This window comes from Phycodurus eques, chromosome 14, assembly GCF_024500275.1.
Source record: "Phycodurus eques isolate BA_2022a chromosome 14, UOR_Pequ_1.1, whole genome shotgun sequence".
Taxonomy (NCBI): domain Eukaryota; kingdom Metazoa; phylum Chordata; class Actinopteri; order Syngnathiformes; family Syngnathidae; genus Phycodurus; species Phycodurus eques.
This window is the reverse complement of record NC_084538.1, coordinates 15,155,623-15,178,921: the sequence shown is the minus strand read 5'-3', so window position 1 is coordinate 15,178,921 and position 23,299 is coordinate 15,155,623. Positions and strand designations below refer to the sequence as shown.

Sequence of the window (23,299 nt, the reverse complement as noted above, 5' to 3'; positions counted from 1 at the left end):
TTTGAAGAACATGCAAGGTAGGTGTTGCATAACATTTATTATCAGTGTCAGGAGTAACTACTGTAATACCAGTAACTATCACTTTTTGACACAATAACAATTATGTGTCATTAGAACCATCCACAAACGTGCAAAACTGCTTTAATATTACATTATTTTCAAAATATTTATTACTTAGCAAAAGTAACAACAACAAATAAAATGTCTATTTACAACAGGACCACCAACCATTTTGAAACAGAGCTGTTTCTTGGATACTAATGAATGCAAAGGGCCACCAATTTGATACACACTTCTTCCTGCTTAATTTCCACATTGAAAATAATTGTCAGTCTCTTGATTGTTTTTTTACGTAATATTCTAGTTTCCTGAAATGGCGAATTTTGATAGCTAAAAGCTATAAATAAAAATTATACATGTATATTAAAAAAATCATGCAATATTTCACGGTGTGTGTAGTGCATCGCTTTATTATGAATTAAACTTTTTGAAATGAACTACCTAACTCAATTAGGCATTTGATACTATTCTAATTTATTGAGATGTACCTGTAAATTGTCCAAAAGTGTACGCGAGTGTGAATGGTCTTTTGTACTTATGTGCCCTGCAATTGACTGGCGACTAACCCCGTATGTACCCTGCAGGCTTCTTTATACTCGCACAGGCGGCGATCCTGCCCACAGTTTGTCTTCATACTCGAGTGCAACCGATGCGCACAGTTTTGAAAATGTGCTGCAGTTCTCCTCCAAGTCGGGGTTATCGCTCCGGTTGGTACTGGCTCTGACACCACAGGGTGAAGTTTCCTCTGCATTTTATGGCCAAACAAGGAACAATAATGGCAACCGCGGAACGGTGCCTGCTAGAACAAAATGGACCTAGATGACCAAATGATGCGCTTAATTATATTGGAAAATCGATCAAGAAGGCGGCGGCGGAGGTGTTTTGTATTTTAAAGATGGTGTTGTATTGAACACAGGGGAAAGCTGAGTACGTCATCACAGCATGTGACTAAAACGGACCAATCACGAGAGATGATCTCCGCGGCATTCTGCGCGCAGCGACAATTTGTGCCGTGTGCGTGTCAAGTGTCACGTGGCCCAACGAGTCGGTCGTGTGATGCAATGCGGGCGCTGTCGCGGGAGTATAATGAGGCCTTGCCTCTCGCCCAAACTAAGTAGGGGTAAGACTCCAGCTAACCCACGACTTTGAGGACCAGCACTATAGAAAATGGATGGATGGATATTCATTAGTGATGTACTTAAGAGGCATTATGTTCTCAATGCAATAAATATTCCCTAACAGCCATACTTTTTGATTATCATAATCAATCATGATTGAATCATTTGGATACTGTGTAAATTGATTGATTGATTTAGTATCAAATTCTGAACCTGTCACAGAACATAAGCGCAGCAAATAATATATTACAATTCCATGATCAAGTTCTTAAATAAAAAAAGGCCATATAATTTGGCCGCAAATGTATGAAGAAGTCGCGTAATCAACATCTTGAGGTACAGTATCAGATATCAACAATTGCAAATATCTCTGGTTTTTCTTTATCGTGGATTTGCATTGCAGAATATGTAATGGCTTTCACTTCTGTACCCTAGAAAAAAAAAAAATTCTGTCACTATAGTCATTTTCCTCTGAACAACCTTCTGGCAGGAATCGTACCTGTGGATGCTTCAACAGCGAGAATTCTTCACCCCACCTTCAACACAAAAGATTAGGGCACAGGATGAGAAAGGTGGGATAAATGAGATTGACAGATACATTTCAGGTAAACTTCACGCAGAAGTCAACATTACCCAATGGAACGAATCCTAAAATGCATTCTGTCAATGTACAACACTTTCACCTCCTGTCGGAAAAAAGATAAATAAAACCACAATTAAGATTGTAACAATAATAAAAATGTTATTTTAGAAATATTGTAACAATGTCAACAACTTGTTAAGCACATCCCTACATTGTAAACTGGTTTAATGTTTGGCTTTGTGTTAAATGCAAAATTCTGAGGCTTCTCCATCATGCAGTTTGCAGAGGATTGCCATCTACAATACAAACAGAACTTTGTATGCTTCTTGAAACACTTTGGTGTTTTTTTTTTTTTAGGCTTTACACAAGCTGTGAGAAAAATACTCACCCTGGGAACAAAGAACATATCTGCACTGAACTTGTACAGCCAGTCATCTAGGAAGTGGAAGAGCAGAGATTCCAAGTCGTCCCCTGTTGATGGCCAGAGGAACGCATTACTATTTGTACTGAATTATTGATTGCGATCCGATTTCTCACCCTCTGACTCCACTTCTACAGTACCAGTCGGTTCCACAGTTTCGGTGTCCGTCATATACCCAAACATGCCCATGGCACATTGCTCAAAGGCTTCCTCCAGAGTGTCTCCCCAGGAGTGGATTCTTGGAAGGGTAATAAAATGTTAACACACCAATCACAGTGTCTGAAAACTGTGAACTCTGACATGACAGGACACTTACTGTACATCTGCTGTATGATCCAAGTCTGTAACAAAAGAAAACATGGTCATAATTTTGGACAAAATTTACATATTGCTTTTGAGAGAAAGTAATGGTGGGAATATGTTACATGGCATTACAGTGGAGGGCTGCAGTGATGCTTGACTTTCTAGAACTTTCTCCCATCTCCTGACTGGATCTCTGTAACTCAGCCACAGTGATCTTTGGGTTCTTCTTTACCTCTCTCACCAAGGCTCTTCTCCCTCATTGCTCAGTTTGGCCGGACGGCCAGCTCTAGGAAGGGTTCTGATCGTCTCAAACGTCTTCCATTTCAGCTTTATGGAGGCCACTGTGCTCTTAGGAACCTTAAGTGTGCCTTTCCACAATTCTGTCTCTGAGCTCTTCAGCCAGTTCCTTTGACCTCATGATTCTCATCTGCTCTGATGTGCACTGTGAGCTGTAAGGTCTTATATTGACAGGGGTGTGGCTTTCCTAATCAAGTCCAATGAGTGTAATCAAACACAGCTGGACTCCAATGAAGGTGTAGAACCATTTTAAGGATGATCAGAAGAGATGGACAGCACCCGAGTTAAATATACGAGTGTCACACCAAAGGGTCTGAATACTTATGGCTGTGTGATATTTCAGTTTTTCTTTTTCAATAAATCAGCAAAAAGCTCAACAATTAAGTTTTTTTTCTGTCAATATGGGGTTCTGTGTGTGTTCATTAATGAGGGGAAAAAATGAGCTAAAATGATTTTAACAAATGGCTGCAATATAACAAAGAGTGAAAAATTTAAGGGAGTCTGAAAACCTTCTGTACCCACTGTATATTTACTTTAGAAAATCAGTTCAGTCGATTTTAACTGTCAATCAAAATTAGCCATACTCGATACTAGGGCTGAACAATTAATCAATTTTACAGATTAATTTCTTTATTCTTTTGACCTGAGGTATGTGCTTCCAAGCTGCAAATATTTTGCAGACATTGCCTGCCTAATTTGTATAACTCTACTGTACACGAGAAAAGAGTGCAAGAGAGCTGGTAGGGTTTTCCACAACAGTCATACACGTCACGCCATGCAGTTTAACAGCTCATTTTATTGTGTGAAATTGTTGAACATTTAAAACATTCTTAAGGATTGTGTATTCATATCTTTTGACAAAGGGGGCATTTTTTCAGGGCTGTCACTGATGGTATATTGATACACTCCACATCAGTGCATACAGCTTGAGTTCAGTTGCCATCCGGTGTCAATGTAAATCTTGAGAGCATGAATGGTGGTCTGTCTCTATAAGTGCCTCTGAGAATGACTGCCAGAGTCCAGGTTTAGTCCCCCTTTCCCCTGGCATCAGCTGAGAGGCTCCAGCTCACACAAAACTAACCAGGTGGTATAGAAAATGGACAGATAGATCATGGTCATTTTTATTCAAGAAAAAAAACTTATTTTTTACGGCAAAAAAAACTAAATCTGACACCGAGTATGTCCTCCTCGGCAGTAGTTGGTGATACACTGTGGTGGTTTGACATGTCAAATAACAAATATGACATAATGACATGACAAATAATCATCAAAGAAAGGTCTTTGTTCACTATATATAGATAGATAGATAGATAGATATGTCTCTCTCTCTATATATATATATATAGATATCTATAGATATATCTATATATATAGGAGGCGCGGTACACCCCGAACTGGTTGCCAACCAATCGCAGGGCAAATACAAAAAAAAAAAGAGCATTCGCACTCACATTCACAATTAGGGTAATTTAGAGTTGTCAATTAACCTACCATACATGTTTTTGGGATAGGGAGGAACCGCAGTGCCCGGAGAAAACCCACGCAGGCACGGGGAGAACATGCAAACTCCACACAGGCAGGGCCGGGGATTGAACCCTGGTCCTAAGAACTGTGAGGCAGATGCTCTAACCAGTCGCCCTACGTGCCGCAAGAAAAGCCGAGAAGAGTAACAAAAAAAAACAGACACCCAAAAAAGTTTTTGTCACTTGCTTTTCTATAAGAGGGTAACTTGATTAAATTCGAAATTAGATTTTTGTGTTAAAAATCAGAGATTTTATTAAGGCCATATCGTCAAACCCGACTTGTCATTTCTGTTGAAGACGGCTAATGGAATACAGCACGATACTATCTTGTGTGAGTAAGTTAAGATAGCACTTCTACTATTACGTTTCACTCACATTCATATTTCTTGTTGATTGGAGGGTACTTCGATTTGGTTTCTATCTGCGCCTCTGTCAGGTCAAGCTGGCGGTCGTCCATTTAGCTCCCGGGGTTGTTTGCCGTAGAAAGACCAGAGATTCTGAAAGGGACAACAGGAACTTCAGTCTTGTGCCGCACTCCACAGACAGCGTCCACACTTTCCAACATGGTCGCTGGGGGCGGGGCGCGAACGCTGTGTCGCTCTTCCGGTTGAGTTTCCTTTACAGCGATTGGACAATCGTGGTCTTGGAGTTGGCGCCATTGCAAGCGCTCGCCCCTGAAATCCGCATTTTTACAAGTCCGCTATTAGCTTCCCAACAAAGACGCCATGGCTGACAAAGACGGTAAGGATGGCCACTTTTCGGATTTACTCGGCTAAAATAGGTTTTGGCTGCCCTGAGAGCTCAAAAGCGTTGGAGTAGTTCGACCGGTGTCGGCGAGTCTGATCTCATTGTTGCAAACGCGCAAGCTAGCTGTTAGCTACCGTAGCGTTAGCTGCCACGAGCGTGCACAACACAGCCTTTAATCTACTAGTGCGTGGAAGACAAACTAATTTCTTGATCCACTTGGAGTTGTGGATAGCGCTTGTGCGGACTGTGTGATTTTTTTTAAATTTTATTCTCTTCGTCGTCTCACTTTACAAACGTGTCCTTATGTTAGCTTAACACCAAAATAAACCCTGGAGGTAATTATCAAGTTAGGCAGTGTCTGGCTGTTGTACAACCCAACCGTCTGTCACGTATATTACCGCTTTTAATGCTGTATTTGTAGCTGCCTTTGACGATGCTGTGGAGGAGAGGGTGATCAACGAGGAGTACAAGATCTGGAAGAAGAACACCCCTTTCCTCTACGACCTGGTCATGACTCATGCCCTGGAGTGGCCCAGTCTCACTGCCCAGTGGCTGCCAGATGTCACCAGGTACATGAACACCGCCTTCATTGAAACATCACGAAGATTTGAATGTAAATGACATGTATTAATATTATCGTCACAGACCAGAAGGAAAGGATTACAGTGTACACAGGCTGGTTCTAGGGACACACACTTCAGATGAGCAGAATCACCTTGTGATTGCTAGTGTTCAGCTCCCCAATGATGATGCACAGTTCGATGCCTCCCACTATGACAGTGAGAAAGGAGGTAAGGCATAGTATAGTGTTTGCCAGTGTCTTTTAATCTTTATTTAGCCAAGGCACAAATTTTATATCAGGAAAAAAAACCTCATAAACCACCAGCAAACTAAACTGTCACAAAAGGTGGATTAGAGGTTAATTGTGTCTTCTGTCATCGAGTGAAAGAGCATTTAATTATTCTGCTCGTCACTATGTGACTGGCATAGCTAGTTGAGCAAAGATACATTTGTGGTAAACAGATAAATGTTGACTCAATTAAATGAAACTGAATAATTTCCTGTGGCACAACTGGCAGTCTTTCATGGCACACTGGGAATCACTGGTGTAGGCATTAGGATTATTACTCACTTTAAAAATGTTGTTCTGTGCAAAACTTGGAGGCAACATTAGAGAATTCTTACTGATAATAAAAGACAAACAGAAAATGTTACAGTGGCAACTGTTTAGTGTGACCTCCCTTTTACAAAAAAAAAAAAATAGTGGCCTAGTTTTCATTTGTCTTTTTTAAAAAAAAATTTTTTAAATGAGAAATGTACAAATTTGTTATAAACAGACTTGCAAGTCCCTTGAGATTTCAGTAGGTGGAAGTGGTTATTTTGTAATGTTATCATGCGCAAAATATTATATCTGTTAATCTGAATTATTTCTTTCTATCCATTTTAAATGGGTGCATGTGTGTTACAGAGTTTGGTGGTTTTGGTTCTGTGAGTGGAAAGATAGAGATCGAGATCAAAATTAATCATGAAGGAGAAGTCAACAGAGCCCGCTACATGCCTCAGAATCCCTGCATTATCGCTACCAAGACCCCCACCAGTGATGTGCTGGTCTTTGATTATACTAAGCACCCATCCAAGCCAGGTAACGATCAGGCCGCATCGCACTCACTCACTCACTCACTCACTCACTCACTCACACACCAATCTCACTATAGTGGTTTTTGTTTTTTTGCATTATAGACCCTTCTGGAGAGTGCACTCCGGATCTTCGCTTGCGAGGTCACCAGAAAGAGGGCTACGGCCTCTCCTGGAATCCAAACCTAAGCGGCTGCCTCCTCAGTGCTTCAGATGACCATGTGAATTTTATTATAACTAAACAAGTGAAATTACCATTTCTTAATTTTTCTTGTGTCATTTTCTTACTTTTGTCTGCTTTCTTTTCAGACCATCTGCTTGTGGGACATTAGCACAGTGCCCAAGGAGGGAAAGATAGTCGATGCCAAGACGATCTTCACGGGCCACACCGCCGTGGTGGAGGACGTCTCCTGGCACCTGCTCCACGAGTCTCTCTTTGGGTCTGTGGCTGACGACCAGAAACTCATGATGTAAGCCAAATTGAATTATGTGTAAACAATAGAGCACAACATTGGTTTCAAACCTAATTATTTATTCCTTTGAAAAGCTGGGACACACGATCCAATAACACCTCCAAGCCCAGTCACGCAGTTGATGCCCACACTGCTGAGGTCAACTGCTTGTCTTTCAATCCGTATAGCGAGTTCATCCTGGCTACTGGCTCCGCAGACAAGGCTGGTCTTCACTCTTCATGCCGGTCACCGTTCTCACTATTCTCAGTGGAACTTGATTTGAATGTTGGATGTGTTTTTAGACTGTGGCTCTGTGGGATTTGAGGAATCTGAAGCTGAAGCTGCATTCTTTTGAGTCTCACAAAGATGAAATATTCCAGGTAAAAGTAATCAGTCAGTGTGATTAGATTATTGTTGCTGTTTGATTTATAATCATACTAAGAAAGAATTAGCTGAGTATATATATATATATATATATATATATATATATATAAAAATTATTAATTGATGGCTGCGCCTGAAAGAAAATATTTCTGAAACACTACATAGTGTTAGTGAGTAGATTTGCTGTAGTATATGGTTGTGAGCCAGTCTAGTAGTGGAAATGTAACATCTGTCCCATTTTTGCCAAATAGGTGCAGTGGTCTCCTCATAACGAAACTATCCTGGCCTCAAGCGGCACAGACCGGAGGCTAAACGTGTGGGACCTCAGTAAGATCGGCGAGGAGCAGTCTCCCGAGGATGCAGAGGATGGTCCTCCTGAGCTGCTGGTCTGTTGTGACATTTGGCTATTTAATTTGGGCATTTAGCTTGATGTACAGTGCCTCACAAATGTTGTTTTAGTTCATCCATGGTGGACACACAGCAAAGATATCTGACTTCTCTTGGAATCCCAACGAGCCATGGGTCATCTGTTCTGTGTCGGAGGACAACATCATGCAAGTGTGGCAAATGGTAATAACTTAATACGTGGGCAATGTAACGTTTGTTGTAATTTGATTTATTGTCCTAATTACAATTTTTGCAAACCTATGTATTCTTTTTTTTTTCTTCTACAGGCTGAAAATATCTACAATGATGAAGACCCAGAAGGAGTAGCAGATTCTGAGGTTCAGGCATGAATCCATTCTCCATCTTTTCTTCTGACCAGCTTATTCGAATGATCTATTTCCATTTTTGGGTGCATAAGCACTTCTCTTAAATCTACATTTTGGGCGCCAAGTGTTTTTGGAGAAAATCACTACTTGCTGTTGTGATGCAATTAAGATCAGTCTGAATTTTTTTTTTTTTTAAAGATTTGGTAGTCATCCCAGTTATTTAACCCCGATGTAATGAAATTTATCAAAAAATTGTCATTCTGGTTGTTTATTTCGTTGAGTGTATTTTCCTCATCTTTTCTGGAATTGGTTAGTTATGCTCAACACATTTCTACTAAGATCCATTTTTATACAAATGTACATACGGTTTCCACTTTATTTGTTCAAAAGAAGAATTTTCCTTCTCGTGTTGCATAATATACATTGTTTCCCTCTGCATTTTCTGTTTTGTTTTGCTACATCTGAACTCTTGTGTACTTAAGTATATTCATAATAAATATTTGGAGTAAATGGGTGTTTGTAATGTGAATGAAAGTGTCCTGCAATTGACTTGTGACCAGTTCAGGCCGGGTGTGGCCGCCTCTCCCCCAAAATCCGCTAGTTAAGTTCCAGCTCACCTGCGACCCTAATGAGGTCAAGTGCTATAGAAAATGGATGGATTGTGTGTAAGAAGGAAATAAATTGTAACAACAATTTGTTACAATTTATTTATAACAAAGATAATGTTTTGTATTTGATAAACTTTTTAAAACAAATTGTATGCAAAGCTGTTCAACATCAGTTGGCCTAAGAGGAAGTAGAATCCTCTGGCTGTTCTTCTCCAGTAGCTTCATCACAGACTCTAGAAAGAATATGTATGTTAGACTCCTGTAAAATCAGGTGTTGGCACTGTGGGTTAGGAATTAACACAGGTGGTTGTGTCAAAAACATGCCATATTCACAGTTTACCAAGTCCTGTCTCAATGTAATTTTATTTGTTGATGCATTATCCTAACTCAACCCACTTTGATTTAGAACCACATTTCTGAGTATTCACATGATTTCTCATGGAATGTCAAAATCAAACTTTTTGAAACTCACCTGAGATGTGCCATCTCTTCTAAAATATCATTTGTGCGAGCCTCCAAATCTCTTTTATGTCTTATTTGAACCTCAAAGTCCAGCATTAGTTTCCTCAGAGCCTCTTTTAGTTCCTCTTCAGCCTCCTGCATAGATAAACATTTTGATGGGTATGAAGCATCCTTTATATATCTTAAATTCTGGATGGGTTGTACCTTGTGTTGCGTGATCATCTCCTCCCTCGCCTGCTGCATCAGGTTGAGCCTTTGCTTGAGACAGGACCTCTGCTCCTCCAGTCTTTGTACTTCCTGTTTTAGGGGATCTAGTTGGGCCCTTAAGATCACTGTCTCCTCGTTGCTCACTCTCAAGGCCTTCTCTCCAAATTGCCTCCTCTTGAGCAGTGCTATGAGTCGGGGCTCATACCAGCCCTCCAACTCCCGAATGCTGACGCTGAGCCGGCGCTGGAGATGGACAGAGGCTTGACGGCACAGGCTGATATCGCTCATGGCTCTCTGTCTGCACGGCTTCTTGGCCAGATCCCTCAAAGAGTTGAGATGGTTTTGGTGGGACTCCTGGCGTTGAAAAAACTCCTCTGTCAGGCATTGGACTTGGGCTTTGAGCTCTTCCTGTGAAAAGATGAGTCTCAAAAATAGCCTAAAAATATTATCACTAAAATTCGAAGTTAAAAACTTTCCAAGATAATAATGCTCAGTGTTGGCATCCAGGTATTATTTGTTAACACCCAACTGAAAACCAGCGGCACTGGTTTGCAGTTGCCTCACATATCCTGCCTCACAGTTCTGAGTACCCGGGTTCAAATCCGGCCCCCTCTGTGTGGAGTTTGCATGTTCTCCCTGTGGCTCTGTGGGTTTTCTCCGGGTACTCCCGTTTCCTCCCACATCCAAAAATCATGCATGGTAGGTTAATTGAAGACTAAAATTGCCCGTAGGTATGAATGTGATTGCGAATGGTTGTTTGTTTATATGTGCCCTGCGATTGGCTGGCAACCTTTTCAGGGTGTACCCTGCCTCTCGCCCAAAGATACCTGGGATAGGCTCCAGCACACCCGCGACCCTAGTGAGGATCAGCGGTACAGAAAATTGATGGATAACTGAAAACCAACTGTGCAGATCTCCACTAAGACGTCAACATTTGTCACCTACAGACTCACTCAGTGAAGGACAGGGTAAAGTTGAGATCCAGAATTTCATGAACACAATCAGAATTATTTGGGAGTTCGATTAAGGTTCCCAGAGGAGGCAGACCTCCCAAGTTTTAAACAGTTTGTCACCTGCCGAATCACTGAGGGAATGTTATAGTTTGTCTTTACAGCTTTTGACTCTTGATACACAAGGTCAGTTTTTTTTTTTAAAGATAATTTGATAAAATACTATATATTTGTTTTCTCAATGACATTAACATGTTTCTCCTCATTAAAACAAAAATGTTAAAAAATAATACTTTTTTATCATGAAAAAAAATCAAGGTTGATGTAAAAATAATTATCGAAAGGATGTTATACACTTACAAACATACAAAACTCAAATCATACAAAGACAAATCCACGCGGGTGAAAGCAAATTCCTAGGAAGAAGAAAAAAATCCTTGGTATATTAATATACAGGATCGTTGACAATGTCATTTAAACTGAGCATTATTATCTTTGCTTCGGCTCTTGAATTGGATCTCAATAGATTGTGCTAGTGTTTAAGATGTATTGGTCAGTCATATACTGTATTTAAAAAAGAAATATTAAACAATCCATGGTTGAAATTAGAAATTGTAACCAAAAAAAAAAAGAAAAACTGCAAAAAAGATAGAAGACAATACATTAGCTGTGTAACCCAAAATTACTCACAATAACAATATCATGGTAAAAGCTAAATGATCATCATCACACTACATGCACTGCAGAATACAGAGAACAATAGCCTGCAGCATTAGCTTGTGAGTCCAAAAGGACCTAGTTGGTGTCCTACCATTGTAAGAGCCGCTTGAGCCACCTTGTACTTTTGTTCAGCGAGCATCACCTGGCTGTGGATGCAGGCTCTGGCAGTGTTGAAGAGTTTCTTCTTCACTTGCTGCACTTCCTCAAACACATCCATGTGATCCATCTGAGCCAGAGTAACCAGTCTCCGCTTCTCCACCAGATTTCCCCTCAGTTGATCCACAACGTGCTTCATGGGCTCCTGTAGAAACAGGAACTCTTGTATCAGCTCTTCTCTCCGCATCTCCAAACAGGACACCTGCTCGATACAGTGCTCAAACATCTGTCCTATGTTCTCCATGTCGGACTTGTCCAGCTTAGGAATGTTGTCCCTGTCCAAGTTGCCATTATCAGTGCTTTGTTTGATGTCTTCAATAAATTGAATGAGGTCTGTGGGAGGCTCCTCAGTTGGTACCTTGTCCTGATTGTCCATGCCGACTGCAAGACAAGGCAAAAAAGAGAACTGATTAACGACTCATTTATTTTTGGAAGAGTCATTAATCAGATGATAATCAAGGAAATCACCCTAGTAAAATATTAAATTGTGGTTTGACCTGCTCACTCAAAGTATTTAGCATAACAAGAACAAGGAAAGTAAAAGTCAATAACATTTAGCATTAAGCAATTACAGGTCATTTTGGTCCTCAACCGATACTCACTCAGTTTGAAAGTGGCAGTCCAGAGAGATGTAGATCAAATTGGTCCACGGTTTAAAGAATAAAAATCTCCATGCTGTGTTTGTGTCGCTAGCAAAACAGAGGCCCACTTTGCGCTTATTAATAACGACTGGAGTCAGTGTGGTAACACTATCTCCTATGGGTTAGGCTCAATTCTGTCAGAACCCCACGGGGGATCAAAAAGCAGTGCCTCTTGCAGCCTGGTACACATGCGCTGTATGACCCCATAATATATACTGTGCATTATAACCTCGTGGGTGAAATAAATTATTGTATTTACAGTTTTTTTCAGTTTTATCAAACAAAACTGTTGAGGACCTATGTGCCTTGACTATTGACTATAAGAGATCATTTTCTTCATGCAGTGCACTAGAAGAGGCGAGCATTGTGGCAGGACAACTCGTGTCTGCTCCACCATGAAAACCCTGAGCATCTGGCAGTTCCTGGCTGAGCAGAACATCAGAGTGCTGGTGCAACCTTCCTAGTCACCCGACCTGGCTCTGTGATTTTTCTTCACCTCTCTCCCAAGCTCGAGGGGGTCATCCAAGGGACCCAGTCTGAAGATGTGGACGACACCAGATGGCCGTGACGACAGAGCTGCAAAGGATCCCAGAGGAAATCCTTGAAGAATCTTCCAGTCTCTCGTATTTCTGTCACAACCTGCTGATGACACTCTGCGACACAGTGACCACTTCCCTCTGAAAACATCCTGTTTGAAGCCTCACAATGGCTAAGTGCTGTTGATCAATTGTTAAGTTTCATCTTGGTTTCATGACATCAAAATGTGAACAACATGATGAAAAATACCTTTAAATACCAGGAACCAGGAAAAAACAGGAAACAGGAAATCTATTGGTCACTTAATGCATCAAACATCTGTTGTAAATGTTGTCATTCAGCTGTTCCTTGTTACAAAACAGCAAGCTATGCAATAAGTACTGAAACATTATCTATTTAACTAGCTAGCTAGCTAGCGATATAATTTATCTATCGTTGATGTACTTCTCCCTTTTGGCCACGAGATGTCCTCCTTACACTGAACCCGGGGCCGCACCCACACCTGAGTGGCCAGCCTCCTCCAGGTGGGCCGCTACATGTCCACCCGAGCGCCACCTCTTCTTGCCATTTTCCGTCCGCGTCCCGGCGGGGCGTCCTCGAACGACTGACACCTAGGAAACAAATACTTGAGCTGACAAACCGTGTCGGTACTCGAATCCGGAGTGGCTTAATCCTGACTCTTCCTTAACTTTCGCGGAAATGTTTCACCTGAAGTTTGCCTGCTCGGGTCGCTGAAAAGTTTTGCAGTCAAAGTGGAAAGAAGGCTGCAAATGGAGAGGGGCTGAAGGGAACCCAAGCCATCCGGTTCATTCAAGTTTAACAAGGTAGGCATCTTTGTCGTCAATGTCGTTCGTTTTTCCTCTCTCTTTCTGCGTCACATGGCAATGCAACTAATACACATGAGGGGTTATTGGAACACATTTGTACAAAAATAACAAAAGCTCGATGGAATCGCCATTTCTATGGGTTTGACCACAGTAGCTCAGAGCACAAAACTGTAATGTGAGAAATTGATTCAGGTTGAGTAGAGGCACGTAAGGCATGAAAAAAAACCTAAAAAGTAGGTGTGGGATATTTGCTCAGTGTGGCCTTGAGGGATCATAAGTAAAGGTAATTTAAGACACGTCTCGCTTCTCATACGCGGAGCTCATGACAATGAAGACTATTGTGTTGTTTCCCATCACTGGCTTGGTTTGACAGCGTGGAGCTCACACACTTGGCTTAATCCAGTCAGTGACAATATGTGTGTGTTGTCACTGGTGGCATGTAAGGAAGTACAAATACTCAGTGACTCGACTGAAGTAGATTTTTCGAGTATCTGGACTTTACTTGAGTAGTCATTCATACTTTTAACTTTTGCTACCTAGATTTGAAAATGAAAATCATTATTTCATACTCCTTATTTTGTCAAAATAGATTTCTTTTTAAAAACCTTTGTCAACATCTCCACGACATGACAAAAAAAAGATTGATTGAGATCTTGTGTTCTTATGAGGCGAAAAAAAACGGACAGCGGCAACATTGAAGTGTTACAATGACAATGACGCAACAAATTGGGAGAAGCAAGATATTCCCCACTATTGGTCTTCCATCCATCCATTGTCTGTATCGCTTTATCCTCACAAGGGTCCCGGGCGTGCTGGAGCCTATCCCAGCTATCTTCGGGCGAGAGGCGGGGTACACCCGAACTGGTCGCCAGCCAATCGCAGGGCACATAGAAACAAACAACCATTCGCGCAGACATTCACACTTACGGGCAATTTAGAGTCTTTAATCAACCTACCATGCATGTTTTTGGGATGTGGGAGGAAAGCGGAGTGCCCGGAGAAAACCCATGCAGGTACGGGCTGAGATTTGAACCCCGGTCCTCAGAAATGTGAGGCAGATGTGCTAACCAGTCATCCACCGTGCCGCCACTATTGGTCTTACTTAATATATTTTTTTTAGATTGTTAGCAACAAACAATGATTTATGTTGTATGGATTGTCTTGTGATAGTCTAGAAACACTAGTTTCTGGCATTCCAAAATGATAAATCTAATCTGTAAAAAAATTTCTTTACAGGTAAATACAAAAATCAGTCATTATAATTAGCTAATTTAGCATTTCCTGCTAGTTCACAACATTGGTAAAACTATGGGAACACGTTTTGATAGCATAGAAGCCTGAGTATGAGCCCTATGGAAGATAATAAAAGAGGGAAAATTTCCTGTGCACTGTGCAAGTTTTTTTTTTCTCCCATTGTGTCAAGTTATCAAAATGAGTATTGTACAGTATATATCATTTGCAGTAAACATACATTTTTACTTTTGTACTTGTACTAAGTACAATTCAGTCTGTATTTTTTTACTTTTACTTAAGGATTTGAATCAGCACTTTTTGTTGTTGTTTTTGCTACACAAGTATCTCTACCTCTACAATACTTAAGTACAGAGTGTTAATACTTTTTCCACCTCTGATGTGTGTGAAAGTGTATGTACTGTACTGTACATTATAATGCTGCTGTATGCTGTTTGAATTCGTACTTGATTAACCTGAGAGAGAAGCGCCCATGTTTGTCTGCTACCTGTCTGGACTTTGGAATTTGGAAGTTGAGGCCCCCCACCAAAGAAAAACCCACAAAACTCCACAACCAACAGTTCAGGTCGCACAGCAAGGAAAATCCTTTGGTTCTTAGCTTGTCTACTTGCAGCTATAGATCAGTCTGAGGCGCAGCCATTTGTTTAGAAAGGGTGTGTCGCATACTAGTGCTCCTTCTTCACTAGCCTGCCATGCCGGGGCATGTATGTACCTAACCCATGGAGATTACAGGTGAATTATGTAATCACCTCAGGCACAGCAGATGCTTTGGCTTGAAAGGGAGATATAGGAAGTGTCAGACAAGACTGTAACACAGACGTGGCTACTGGGAAGAAGACAGGCCATGGTTCCGGCTGAGGTGAAGCTTTTTTTCTTCTTCTTAGCGCCAATGGGTCAGGAGATGGTTGGGGGAAGATCTATGGGGTGTTACAGTAGGTACATGCTCATGATTATGTGTTTGTATGTAGATTAAGTGTGTGTGTGTGTGTGTGTGTGTGTGTGTGTGTGTGTGTGTGTGTTTGTGTCAGCCTAGGAGGAAACTCAAGACTGATGAGTGAAACTGTTGATCAATAGGATTAGCTGATGAGTAACTCATCAGTGGCTTCTTATCACAAACAATATTTGTCTTACACAAACATGGATGGTTGTTGTTTAAAAAATTTGTGCTAACGTGTTTTAAATAATTACGTTTCTTCATTTGGCTGTTAGACTGGATGAACCTAGTTTTGAAATGATTTTAATCTTAAACGGGGCACACATTTACCAACAATTGTCAGATTACGTTTAATTGAACATACTTTTTACTAGAGTATTTTTTTTAAGAAGAAATGCTGCTTTTAATCTGTTTCACATGACTCTGTTAAGCCAATCTAATTTATGTACTAGTGATGTTTGACTACATTTGATCAATCAAACGAAGCCAGCCTGTCACATTACCAAAGAACGTTTTCAAAGTGACATATTTACGTAAAACATGGAAGAAATCTATATTTACTTGACAGATAGGCTCCAGGTAACCTTCGACCTGAGGAAAGATAAGCGGATGTCATTTTCTGTCATCTATGTCTGCCTAAAAATGTCGAACTACATTAACTCGGATCTTGAAACATACAAGAGGCCATCTTGGTTTTCGTTTGCTTATTGTATGTGTGGGCAACAACGAGTTCATCCGTTTCACGGACTCTTTGAATGTGACGTGAAACGGAATGACAGCTAATTCGGAAATAACTTTGTGCTGTTGCCGGACACAAGTAGATGAGCAACTGGTTGTGTTGAGCTTTTGTATAACATGTCTTACAAGTCATTTGCCACAAAAACAAGGAAACGAGCTTGCGCCCGCAAGTAGTTACCAGAGGTGTGAACTCGTGACGTGACTTGGACTTGAGTCAGACTCGAGTCATGAATTTGATGAGTTTAGACTCAACCATCCATCCATTTTCTGAGCTGCTTCTCCTCACTAGGGTCACTGGTGTGCTGGAGCCTATCCCAGCTGTCATCGGGCAGGAGGCGGGGTACACCCTGAACTGGTTGCCAGCCAATCGCAGGGCACATACAAACAAACAACCATTCGCACTCACAGTCACACCTACGGGCAATTTAGAGTCTCCAATTAATGCATGTTTTTGGGATGTGGGAGGAAACCGGAGTGTCCGGAGAAAACCCACGCAGGCACGGGGAGAACATGCAAACTCCACACAGGCGGGGCTGGGGATTGAACCCGGGTCCTCAGAACTGTGAGGCTGACGCTCTAACCAGTCGATCACCGTGCCGCCGAGTTTAGACTTGACTTGATAATATGTTAAAAGACTTGCAACCTGACTAGGACTTGAACAGCAGTGACTTGTGACTTAACTTGGACTTGTAAGCACACACGTGACTAATTACAGCACTACAGGATGAAAATTCTTATTTGTGACAGGGCTGTTTAATGTCACTTCAGAACTAAAGTGAGAAAAAATAAGTCATAGCATTTTCATAGAATAACTGAAAACGTACTATCAATCGGTTTTGAAGGGCCAATCAACTACTCACGATTGCTGGTTGAAGCTTTGATTATGTGTGTGGTGCACGGTGTTGGTCATCTCAAGTACACCCCACAATATTAGAATAGTAAGCACACACGTGACAATTGTTTTTCCTCATCACTGTTCATATTTTAAAAAATAATTTAAGATGTTTAAAATTAGTATGAGTGTACCCCACTTTACTATTTTGATTTGATTTTATTTATTTATTTATTTTTTTCCCCACAAATATCACAGCATATCTGATTTTAATTTTACCCTTCCCTTATATATATATATATATATATATATATATATATATATATATATATATATATATATATATATATATATTTTCTTATATATATATATATAAGAAAATGACAATGTCATTATTTAAAACAATTTTCTTTCTCGGATTTACTTTATTTCTTCTGTAATCAATCTTTGAAACATTTACAAAAAAAAATGTAATTCAGTGCACTTATTTTTTTAAAACTTGCATCAATACCCACAGAAATAGATATCCATATTTTTTTTCTTTACAGATGTCAAAATGAGTGCTCCCACTTTTGAAAATGTTCATGACGATTTACTCTGTGATTGCCTTTCGCCTAGCTCCATTTAATTTAGTAAGGAAAGCAATATGAAAATAACTACGGTCCTTTTGTCTCTGCTGAAATCAAACTTGCTGGTCATTTTTTGAAGAATAGTCGCAAGGGGGGTCGGAAAAGTCACTAAATATAGCAACCACATCACTAGTTGGCAACAGTAACTGTACTTATGTAAACAAGCTACTCTCTGTTCCCAGCCATGTTAGTAGTCGAAGCAGTGCGCAACAGTGAGGACACACTTTTAACCACAGAAAGTGTTAAAAAAACGTCCTGACAAATTAATTCGAATTAATCGATAATCATGATATTTTTTGCACAACTGTACCAAGTGCACATCGGGATGTGTTCTACACATCAGTGGTATGCTTCATGTCCAAATGCGTTCGCTGGGGCTACACAACAGTTGGACTTTGGAATTTGTAAGTTAGTTCAGGGGTTTGAAAGTGCTTGTGTGGACTCCTGCCATATTTCTGCCACATCTCAGTACCTCAAGGGACATTTCGAAAGAAACAAAAGAGAAAACAATTCAGAGATAGTGAGCGAAGAATTATAAAGCAATACTAAGTAATTGTACTACCTCAACATCCATAGCCCCAAATAATTTGCCATTTAGTGTATTTAGTGTAGAAAGGTGAATACTACAGTGCAAAGACCAAGAAAATTGAAATGGCAAATTTTCATAAAGTTGAGAATACCAGACAGTCCATGTTGCGAACATGTTAATGTTATCTTCAAAATGACCCATGCCCCCACCATTAGCCTTTGACTTGTCTTGGCATGCGGCTGGTCTCCCGCGCTCATGTGCATGAGGAGGGGATGTGCGGCGTGGAGGTGAGGGAGAATGGAGTGGTCGAGTTAGACAGAGATGGTGGGAGGGCGCAAGCAAATTTGGACAGAAGAGTTCCTTGGTGGGTAATTATCAATCCCTCAGGAATGTAGTCTGTTCTTGTAGTAGGCATGCTGCTACATGGCTACAGTGGCCTCACGGCACGCCAACTTCCATTACCTTCCCAACCTCAGTCAGCTCACTTTTGTAGCTTTTTCTGCTTTATTTATGCCAGTATAGACTTACATCATTGTTGTATTCAAAACTACATTGTCTCTGCCTGATACGTTATCTCGTTTGCTTAAGACAAAGGTACCACATAATATCAGTCTTGTTTGAATGATTCTGTCTAAAATGAACTTGCGGATAAATATTAACATGTCCATGTGTCATTTGATCTGTTTCAGTTATTCAACTATATTGATCGCTAATAAGTAGCGCTTATGTTTTGGCTTAAAACCAATGAAGTATCGAGTCGAGACTAGTGGTGGGCAAAGTATGGCCCATAGGCCATATACGGACGGTCCTGCTCAATTCCTTAATTCGGCCAACGGAACATTTACATTATCAATTTGGTGTGTTAATTTAGCGTTTTTTCCCCTGTGTGATTTAAAATAAATTGCTTCATTTATTTATCTCATCAAATAAAAAAACAACAACAATTCTACATATTTTACATAAACATTTTAAGTTTTTTTGTTTGTTTACCTGCCCAATCCCTCCCTTTCAAAATAAAATGTGGCCCTTAAGCGCAAAAGTTTGACCACCCCGGGTCTAGACTATGATTATGGGTGTAGACAGATTTAATATGTTTGCCTCAAGAATGTATACATTTTGTGCTTCTCCATTGTGGTTCATATCATACTTAAAAGAAATACATAGGTGGAGGACATCTCTTAACACGGCATGCCACTCCACCCCGTTATTCTTCTGAAACCACGCTTTTGGAAGAAGAAGAAGAAACTTTTATTGTCATGAACATGCATGCATGCACACAAAATTTGTTCTCTGCATTTTACCAATCACAGTTAACACATACACATGTTAGTGGAACACACTGGAGCAGGGGGCAGCTAAAGCGCCCGGGGAGCTGCACTTTCCTGTTATATTATGAATATGAAATTTGACATGTCGCTGGAACTCTCGATTGTCCTTGTAATTTGTATTCAAGAGCAAGCTACATTTATTTCTTCCAAAATAGGCCTGAGATGTTGTTATCCTTACGTTTCCTCTGTGATGCTGCAACTTGGATATCAGTCCAAGATGATGTCTGTGTCTCTGGAGAAAATTAACAAAAGTCTTGTACAACATTTAACTGTTCTACTAAAGGTGTGCTGACGTTTCTCCGTACAAGTAAGACTATCTTTATTTTTATATAATGATTCAATGCTCATGATCAAAGTAAGGTTACTGGAGATAGAGTAAATTTTACAGTGTAGCAGACACTCTAAAAAGCTAGATTCGATAAGGACACTCACATTCCCGTTTTGTCCTTTTGTCTCACTGTAAGTTGTCTCATTTTCACCGGCTCATCTGTTTTCTTGATTTTGCTCAGCAAGCACAATATTTGTCATGTTAATCATTAAAACCAAGTCACTTTTTTTGTAGTTTTATTTTTGGATCAGTATTTGTAGCAGTGAAACTTACTTTTTTACAATGTTCTCCAGTATATTTTAAGAACCACTGAATGTTTTGTTTTAGACTGTTCAGGGCATTCTAGTGACAAAGTGATTAGCCAACTAATAGTGGTGACACCAGCAGGCACTTTTACCAACGACCACTTAGACTCTTCCCTTCAGCAATTTAAGATTTGCACCAGTTTCCACTGTTTAGCAGCTCTTGCAACTGCTTGAAAGGATGAGGAACTATGTTCAGTTTTATTTATTTATTCATTTATCCATCCATCCATCCATCCATTTTCTGAGCCGCTTCTCCTCACTAGGGTCGCGGGCGTGCTGGAGCCTATCCCAGCTGTCATCGGGCAGGAGGCGGGGTACACCCTGAACTGGTTGCCAGCCAATCGCAGGGCACATAGAAATAAACAACCATTTGCACTCACAGTCACACCTACGGGCAATTTAGAGTCTCCAATTAATGCATGTTTTTGGGATGTGGGAGGAAACCGGAGTGACCGGAGAAAACACACGCAGGCACGGGGAGAACATGCAAACTCCACATAGGCGGGGCCGGGGATTGAACCCGGGTCCTCAGAACTGTGAGGCTGACGCTCTAACCAGTCGCCCACCGTGTCGCCTTTATTCATTTATTTGTTAAATAAATAAATATGACTCTTTGACCTCCACTACTCTAGACTTGATGTGTCATTGGTTTTCAGCCAAAACATAAGCGCTACTTATCAGCTATCAATACCTTTGAATAACTAAAACAGATATCAAATGACACATGGACATTTTAATAGAGATTGATATTATGTAGTATTTTTGCCCAAAGCAAATGGGATATTTCATTTATTTATTTATTTACCCACTTAAGCGATTTTATTTATTTATTTATTTAATCGATTATTTATTTAGTTTTACAAAATGCGTAATCAGTTGTCTTCATAAGCTATTGCAATAGATTTCCATTGAAAGAGGCTTGGCCGGTCTTAAATAAGTTACCTGGTTAGTCTAGTTTTGATTGTTTTTCTGGCTTCATAAAAGTTGGAAAGTGTTTTATTCTGCTGCTACAATTACTCTAACGAAAGGAGAAACCCAGTTGCTGATGCACTTTTCAGCCGTTTATTGAATGCCAGGAGAACAGTAAACACAAACACACTGAGCATACTCACACAGGAGCTGGTGTCAGCCACAGTTCACTCCCACACAGTCACATGCAGACTCATGGAAAGTCACAAACCACCCGACAAGGCCCCGCCTCTTACAGGCACATGCATGTGTAACACAGACAAAATAAGTACAGTATTTTTTTAAATACATTTTATGATTAATTTTTGTCTGTTAAAATATGTTTACGGCTAACAAGTTTACGTGTTATATACAGTGGGTACGGAAAGTATTCAGTATTCTAAGCGGTATGTGTGGAGAAAACCAGGCACTGCTCATCACCTTTCCAATATAGTCCCAACAGTGAACCATGGTGGTGGCAGTATCATGCTGTAGGGGTGTTTTTCAGCTGTAGGGACAGGACGACTGGTTGCAATGGAAGGAAAGATGAATGCGGCCAAGTAGAGGGATATCCTGGACAGAAACCTTCTCCAGAGTGCTCAGGACCTCAGACTGGGCCTAAAGTTCACCTTCCAACAAGACAATTACCTTAAGCGCACAGTTAAAATAACGAAAGAGTGACTTCAGAACAACTCCGTGACTGTTCTTGAATGGCCCAGCCAGAGCCCTGATTTAAACCCAATTGAGCATCTCTGGAAAGACCTGAAAATGGCTGTCCACCAACGTTCACCATCCAACCTGACGGAACTGGAGAGGATCTGCATGGAGGAATGGCAGAAGATGATTTTAGCAAATGGCTGCAATATAACAAACAGTGAAAATTTTAAGGGGGACTGAATACTTTCCGTACCCACGGTATATATGAAGTAGCAGACTTTCCGAAAATATGAACATTTAAAAGTCTGGGGACTGTCACAACCCAATCTGTGGCAGATACCGAATTTGCAGCACTATGGTTGACACATTCAAAGTGAAACTGAAATATTATTATTTTCACAAATGCAATACCATTCACAAATAAAATAAGTTAATCATTCTATTTGAACACAAAAACAAGTATAAAATGTATTTAAAAAATACTGTACTTACTTACTTATTGTGTCAGTGTTAGACATGCATGTGCCTTTAAGAGGCGGGGCCTTGTGAGGATATATATATATCTGTATTATACATTGAAATTCATTTCAAGGAAAATGTAATATTGATCATTGTTTTTGACACAGCATAGCATTATTGAAATAATTTAGGCCATTTTTGAAGCTACAGGCCAAAAAACATAAATGGAAATTGTGTTCCTATGCAACTCAAATTATTATTCAAGTTCGTATAAACACTGTACATCTTAGACCCTATCCTGATATTTTAAAGTTCTTGGAAATGTCTTTGTTATAGTATGGTTTGAACTCTTGAATCAGTATTCCACATTAGGTAGTTAGTTCACTAAGTGCACTAGTTGCGTCTTCGAGATCAGTGCAGATTTTTCAGTGTGCACGTCAATGTGAAGTTCTATCTTCGATACGGTTTCTTAAATCAGGACTCTCCTGTGTTCGATGTTGCACAGAGAAGATGGAAAATGCCCTGATTGAAGTGTGCAGGTGCTGCATAGTAACTCTACAATGCAAAGTTAAACATCTGCTGGTCTGGTGAAGGCAGGCTGGAAATAATCCAAAACTAACCGCCTTTTAAGGATAGTGTTGGCCTTTCAAATGTGTTATTCCCCCTGACACTGACTAACAATATCCAGCTGATCACTGACTGTGAGGCCGGGCCATGTGAGACGCCGCAGTATGTAGATGTGAATGTCCTTGTGGTTAAACTGAGCCTGTTCTAGTCCAAACAAAGGTGGCTGCCTGTATGCTCTGCCACGCCCTCTTGGCAGTGCTTTATCCACACGAATCAGTCTGCCAGCCCCAATCCCAAAATGAACCTTGCATTATTCAGGTTTACCAAAGTTCATACAGAGATTTTCTTGTTGACAGGTATTTTTAAAAATCTCAACAAATTCTAACTTCATGTTGTTGTTAAGAAATTGCCATCCACTTTAATAAGCAATTACAGACGGTCGGGTGGTAT

General features: G+C 40.4%; 4 protein-coding genes across 10 annotated transcripts in view; 2 read left to right on the top strand and 2 right to left on the bottom strand.

Annotated features, from left to right (window-relative positions):
* Positions 1-18: 18 nt before the first annotated feature.
* zbtb8os (zinc finger and BTB domain containing 8 opposite strand) lies at positions 19-4,870 on the bottom strand. The gene is made up of 7 exons (XM_061696450.1): positions 4,681-4,870; positions 2,499-2,523; positions 2,299-2,420; positions 2,150-2,232; positions 1,812-1,864; positions 1,678-1,714; positions 19-1,609 (listed from the first exon to the last, which is right to left on the bottom strand). The coding sequence occupies exons 1-7, from the start codon at positions 4,760-4,762 to the stop codon at positions 1,523-1,525; spliced, it is 489 nt and encodes a 162-aa protein (XP_061552434.1). The 5' UTR covers positions 4,763-4,870; the 3' UTR covers positions 19-1,522.
* A 78-nt stretch (positions 4,871-4,948) lies between these two features.
* On the top strand, positions 4,949-8,746 carry rbbp4 (retinoblastoma binding protein 4). The gene is made up of 11 exons (XM_061696446.1): positions 4,949-5,046; positions 5,474-5,621; positions 5,698-5,843; positions 6,521-6,694; positions 6,793-6,908; positions 6,997-7,157; positions 7,235-7,361; positions 7,442-7,519; positions 7,775-7,909; positions 7,983-8,093; positions 8,198-8,746. The coding sequence occupies exons 1-11, from the start codon at positions 5,031-5,033 to the stop codon at positions 8,258-8,260; spliced, it is 1,275 nt and encodes a 424-aa protein (XP_061552430.1). The 5' UTR covers positions 4,949-5,030; the 3' UTR covers positions 8,261-8,746.
* Positions 8,401-13,197, bottom strand: LOC133412799 (syncoilin-like). Of its 2 annotated transcripts, XM_061696448.1 has the most exons (6): positions 13,020-13,197; positions 12,477-12,556; positions 11,275-11,720; positions 9,511-9,921; positions 9,317-9,441; positions 8,401-9,077 (listed from the first exon to the last, which is right to left on the bottom strand). In XM_061696448.1, exons 3-6 carry the CDS (start codon positions 11,713-11,715, stop codon positions 9,023-9,025), a joined length of 1,032 nt encoding a protein of 343 aa, XP_061552432.1. In that variant the 5' UTR covers positions 11,716-11,720; positions 12,477-12,556; positions 13,020-13,197; the 3' UTR covers positions 8,401-9,022. The 2 variants fall into 2 exon arrangements, with proteins under 2 accessions (XP_061552432.1, XP_061552433.1); XM_061696449.1 differs by having other exon boundaries at positions 11,326-11,720; positions 12,477-13,197.
* LOC133412796 (uncharacterized protein KIAA1522 homolog) overlaps positions 13,064-23,299 on the top strand; it is a 39,883-nt gene continuing 29,647 nt past the window's right edge. For 4 of the 6 annotated variants that reach the window (XM_061696443.1, XM_061696442.1, XM_061696439.1 and 1 more), the window contains exon 1: positions 15,375-15,454. In XM_061696443.1, coding sequence (XP_061552427.1) covers positions 15,440-15,454 — 15 coding nt within the window. In that variant the 5' untranslated portion in view covers positions 15,375-15,439. Of the gene's footprint in view, positions 13,342-15,374; positions 15,528-23,299 lie in introns of those variants that run through there. The other 2 variants (XM_061696440.1, XM_061696441.1) reach the window with 2 other exon arrangements.

Coding starts and splice junctions, on each gene's coding strand:
- LOC133412799 (XM_061696448.1), bottom strand. CDS start 11,715: ATGGACAATCAGGACAAGGTACCAACTGAGGAGCCTCCCACAGACCTC. Junction 9,922..11,274: donor CTCAAGCGGCTCTTACAATG/GTAGGACACCAA, acceptor ATCTTTTCACAG/GAAGAGCTCAAAGCCCAAGT. Junction 9,078..9,316: donor GAAGAGATGGCACATCTCAG/GTGAGTTTCAAA, acceptor TATTCTTTCTAG/AGTCTGTGATGAAGCTACTG.
- rbbp4 (XM_061696446.1), top strand. Junction 7,520..7,774: donor ACAAAGATGAAATATTCCAG/GTAAAAGTAATC, acceptor TTTGCCAAATAG/GTGCAGTGGTCTCCTCATAA. Junction 7,910..7,982: donor ATGGTCCTCCTGAGCTGCTG/GTCTGTTGTGAC, acceptor ATGTTGTTTTAG/TTCATCCATGGTGGACACAC.
- zbtb8os (XM_061696450.1), bottom strand. CDS start 4,762: ATGGACGACCGCCAGCTTGACCTGACAGAGGCGCAGATAGAAACCAAA. Junction 2,421..2,498: donor GATCATACAGCAGATGTACA/GTAAGTGTCCTG, acceptor TACCCTTCCAAG/AATCCACTCCTGGGGAGACA. Junction 1,865..2,149: donor ATATGTTCTTTGTTCCCAGG/GTGAGTATTTTT, acceptor TTTTTCCGACAG/GAGGTGAAAGTGTTGTACAT.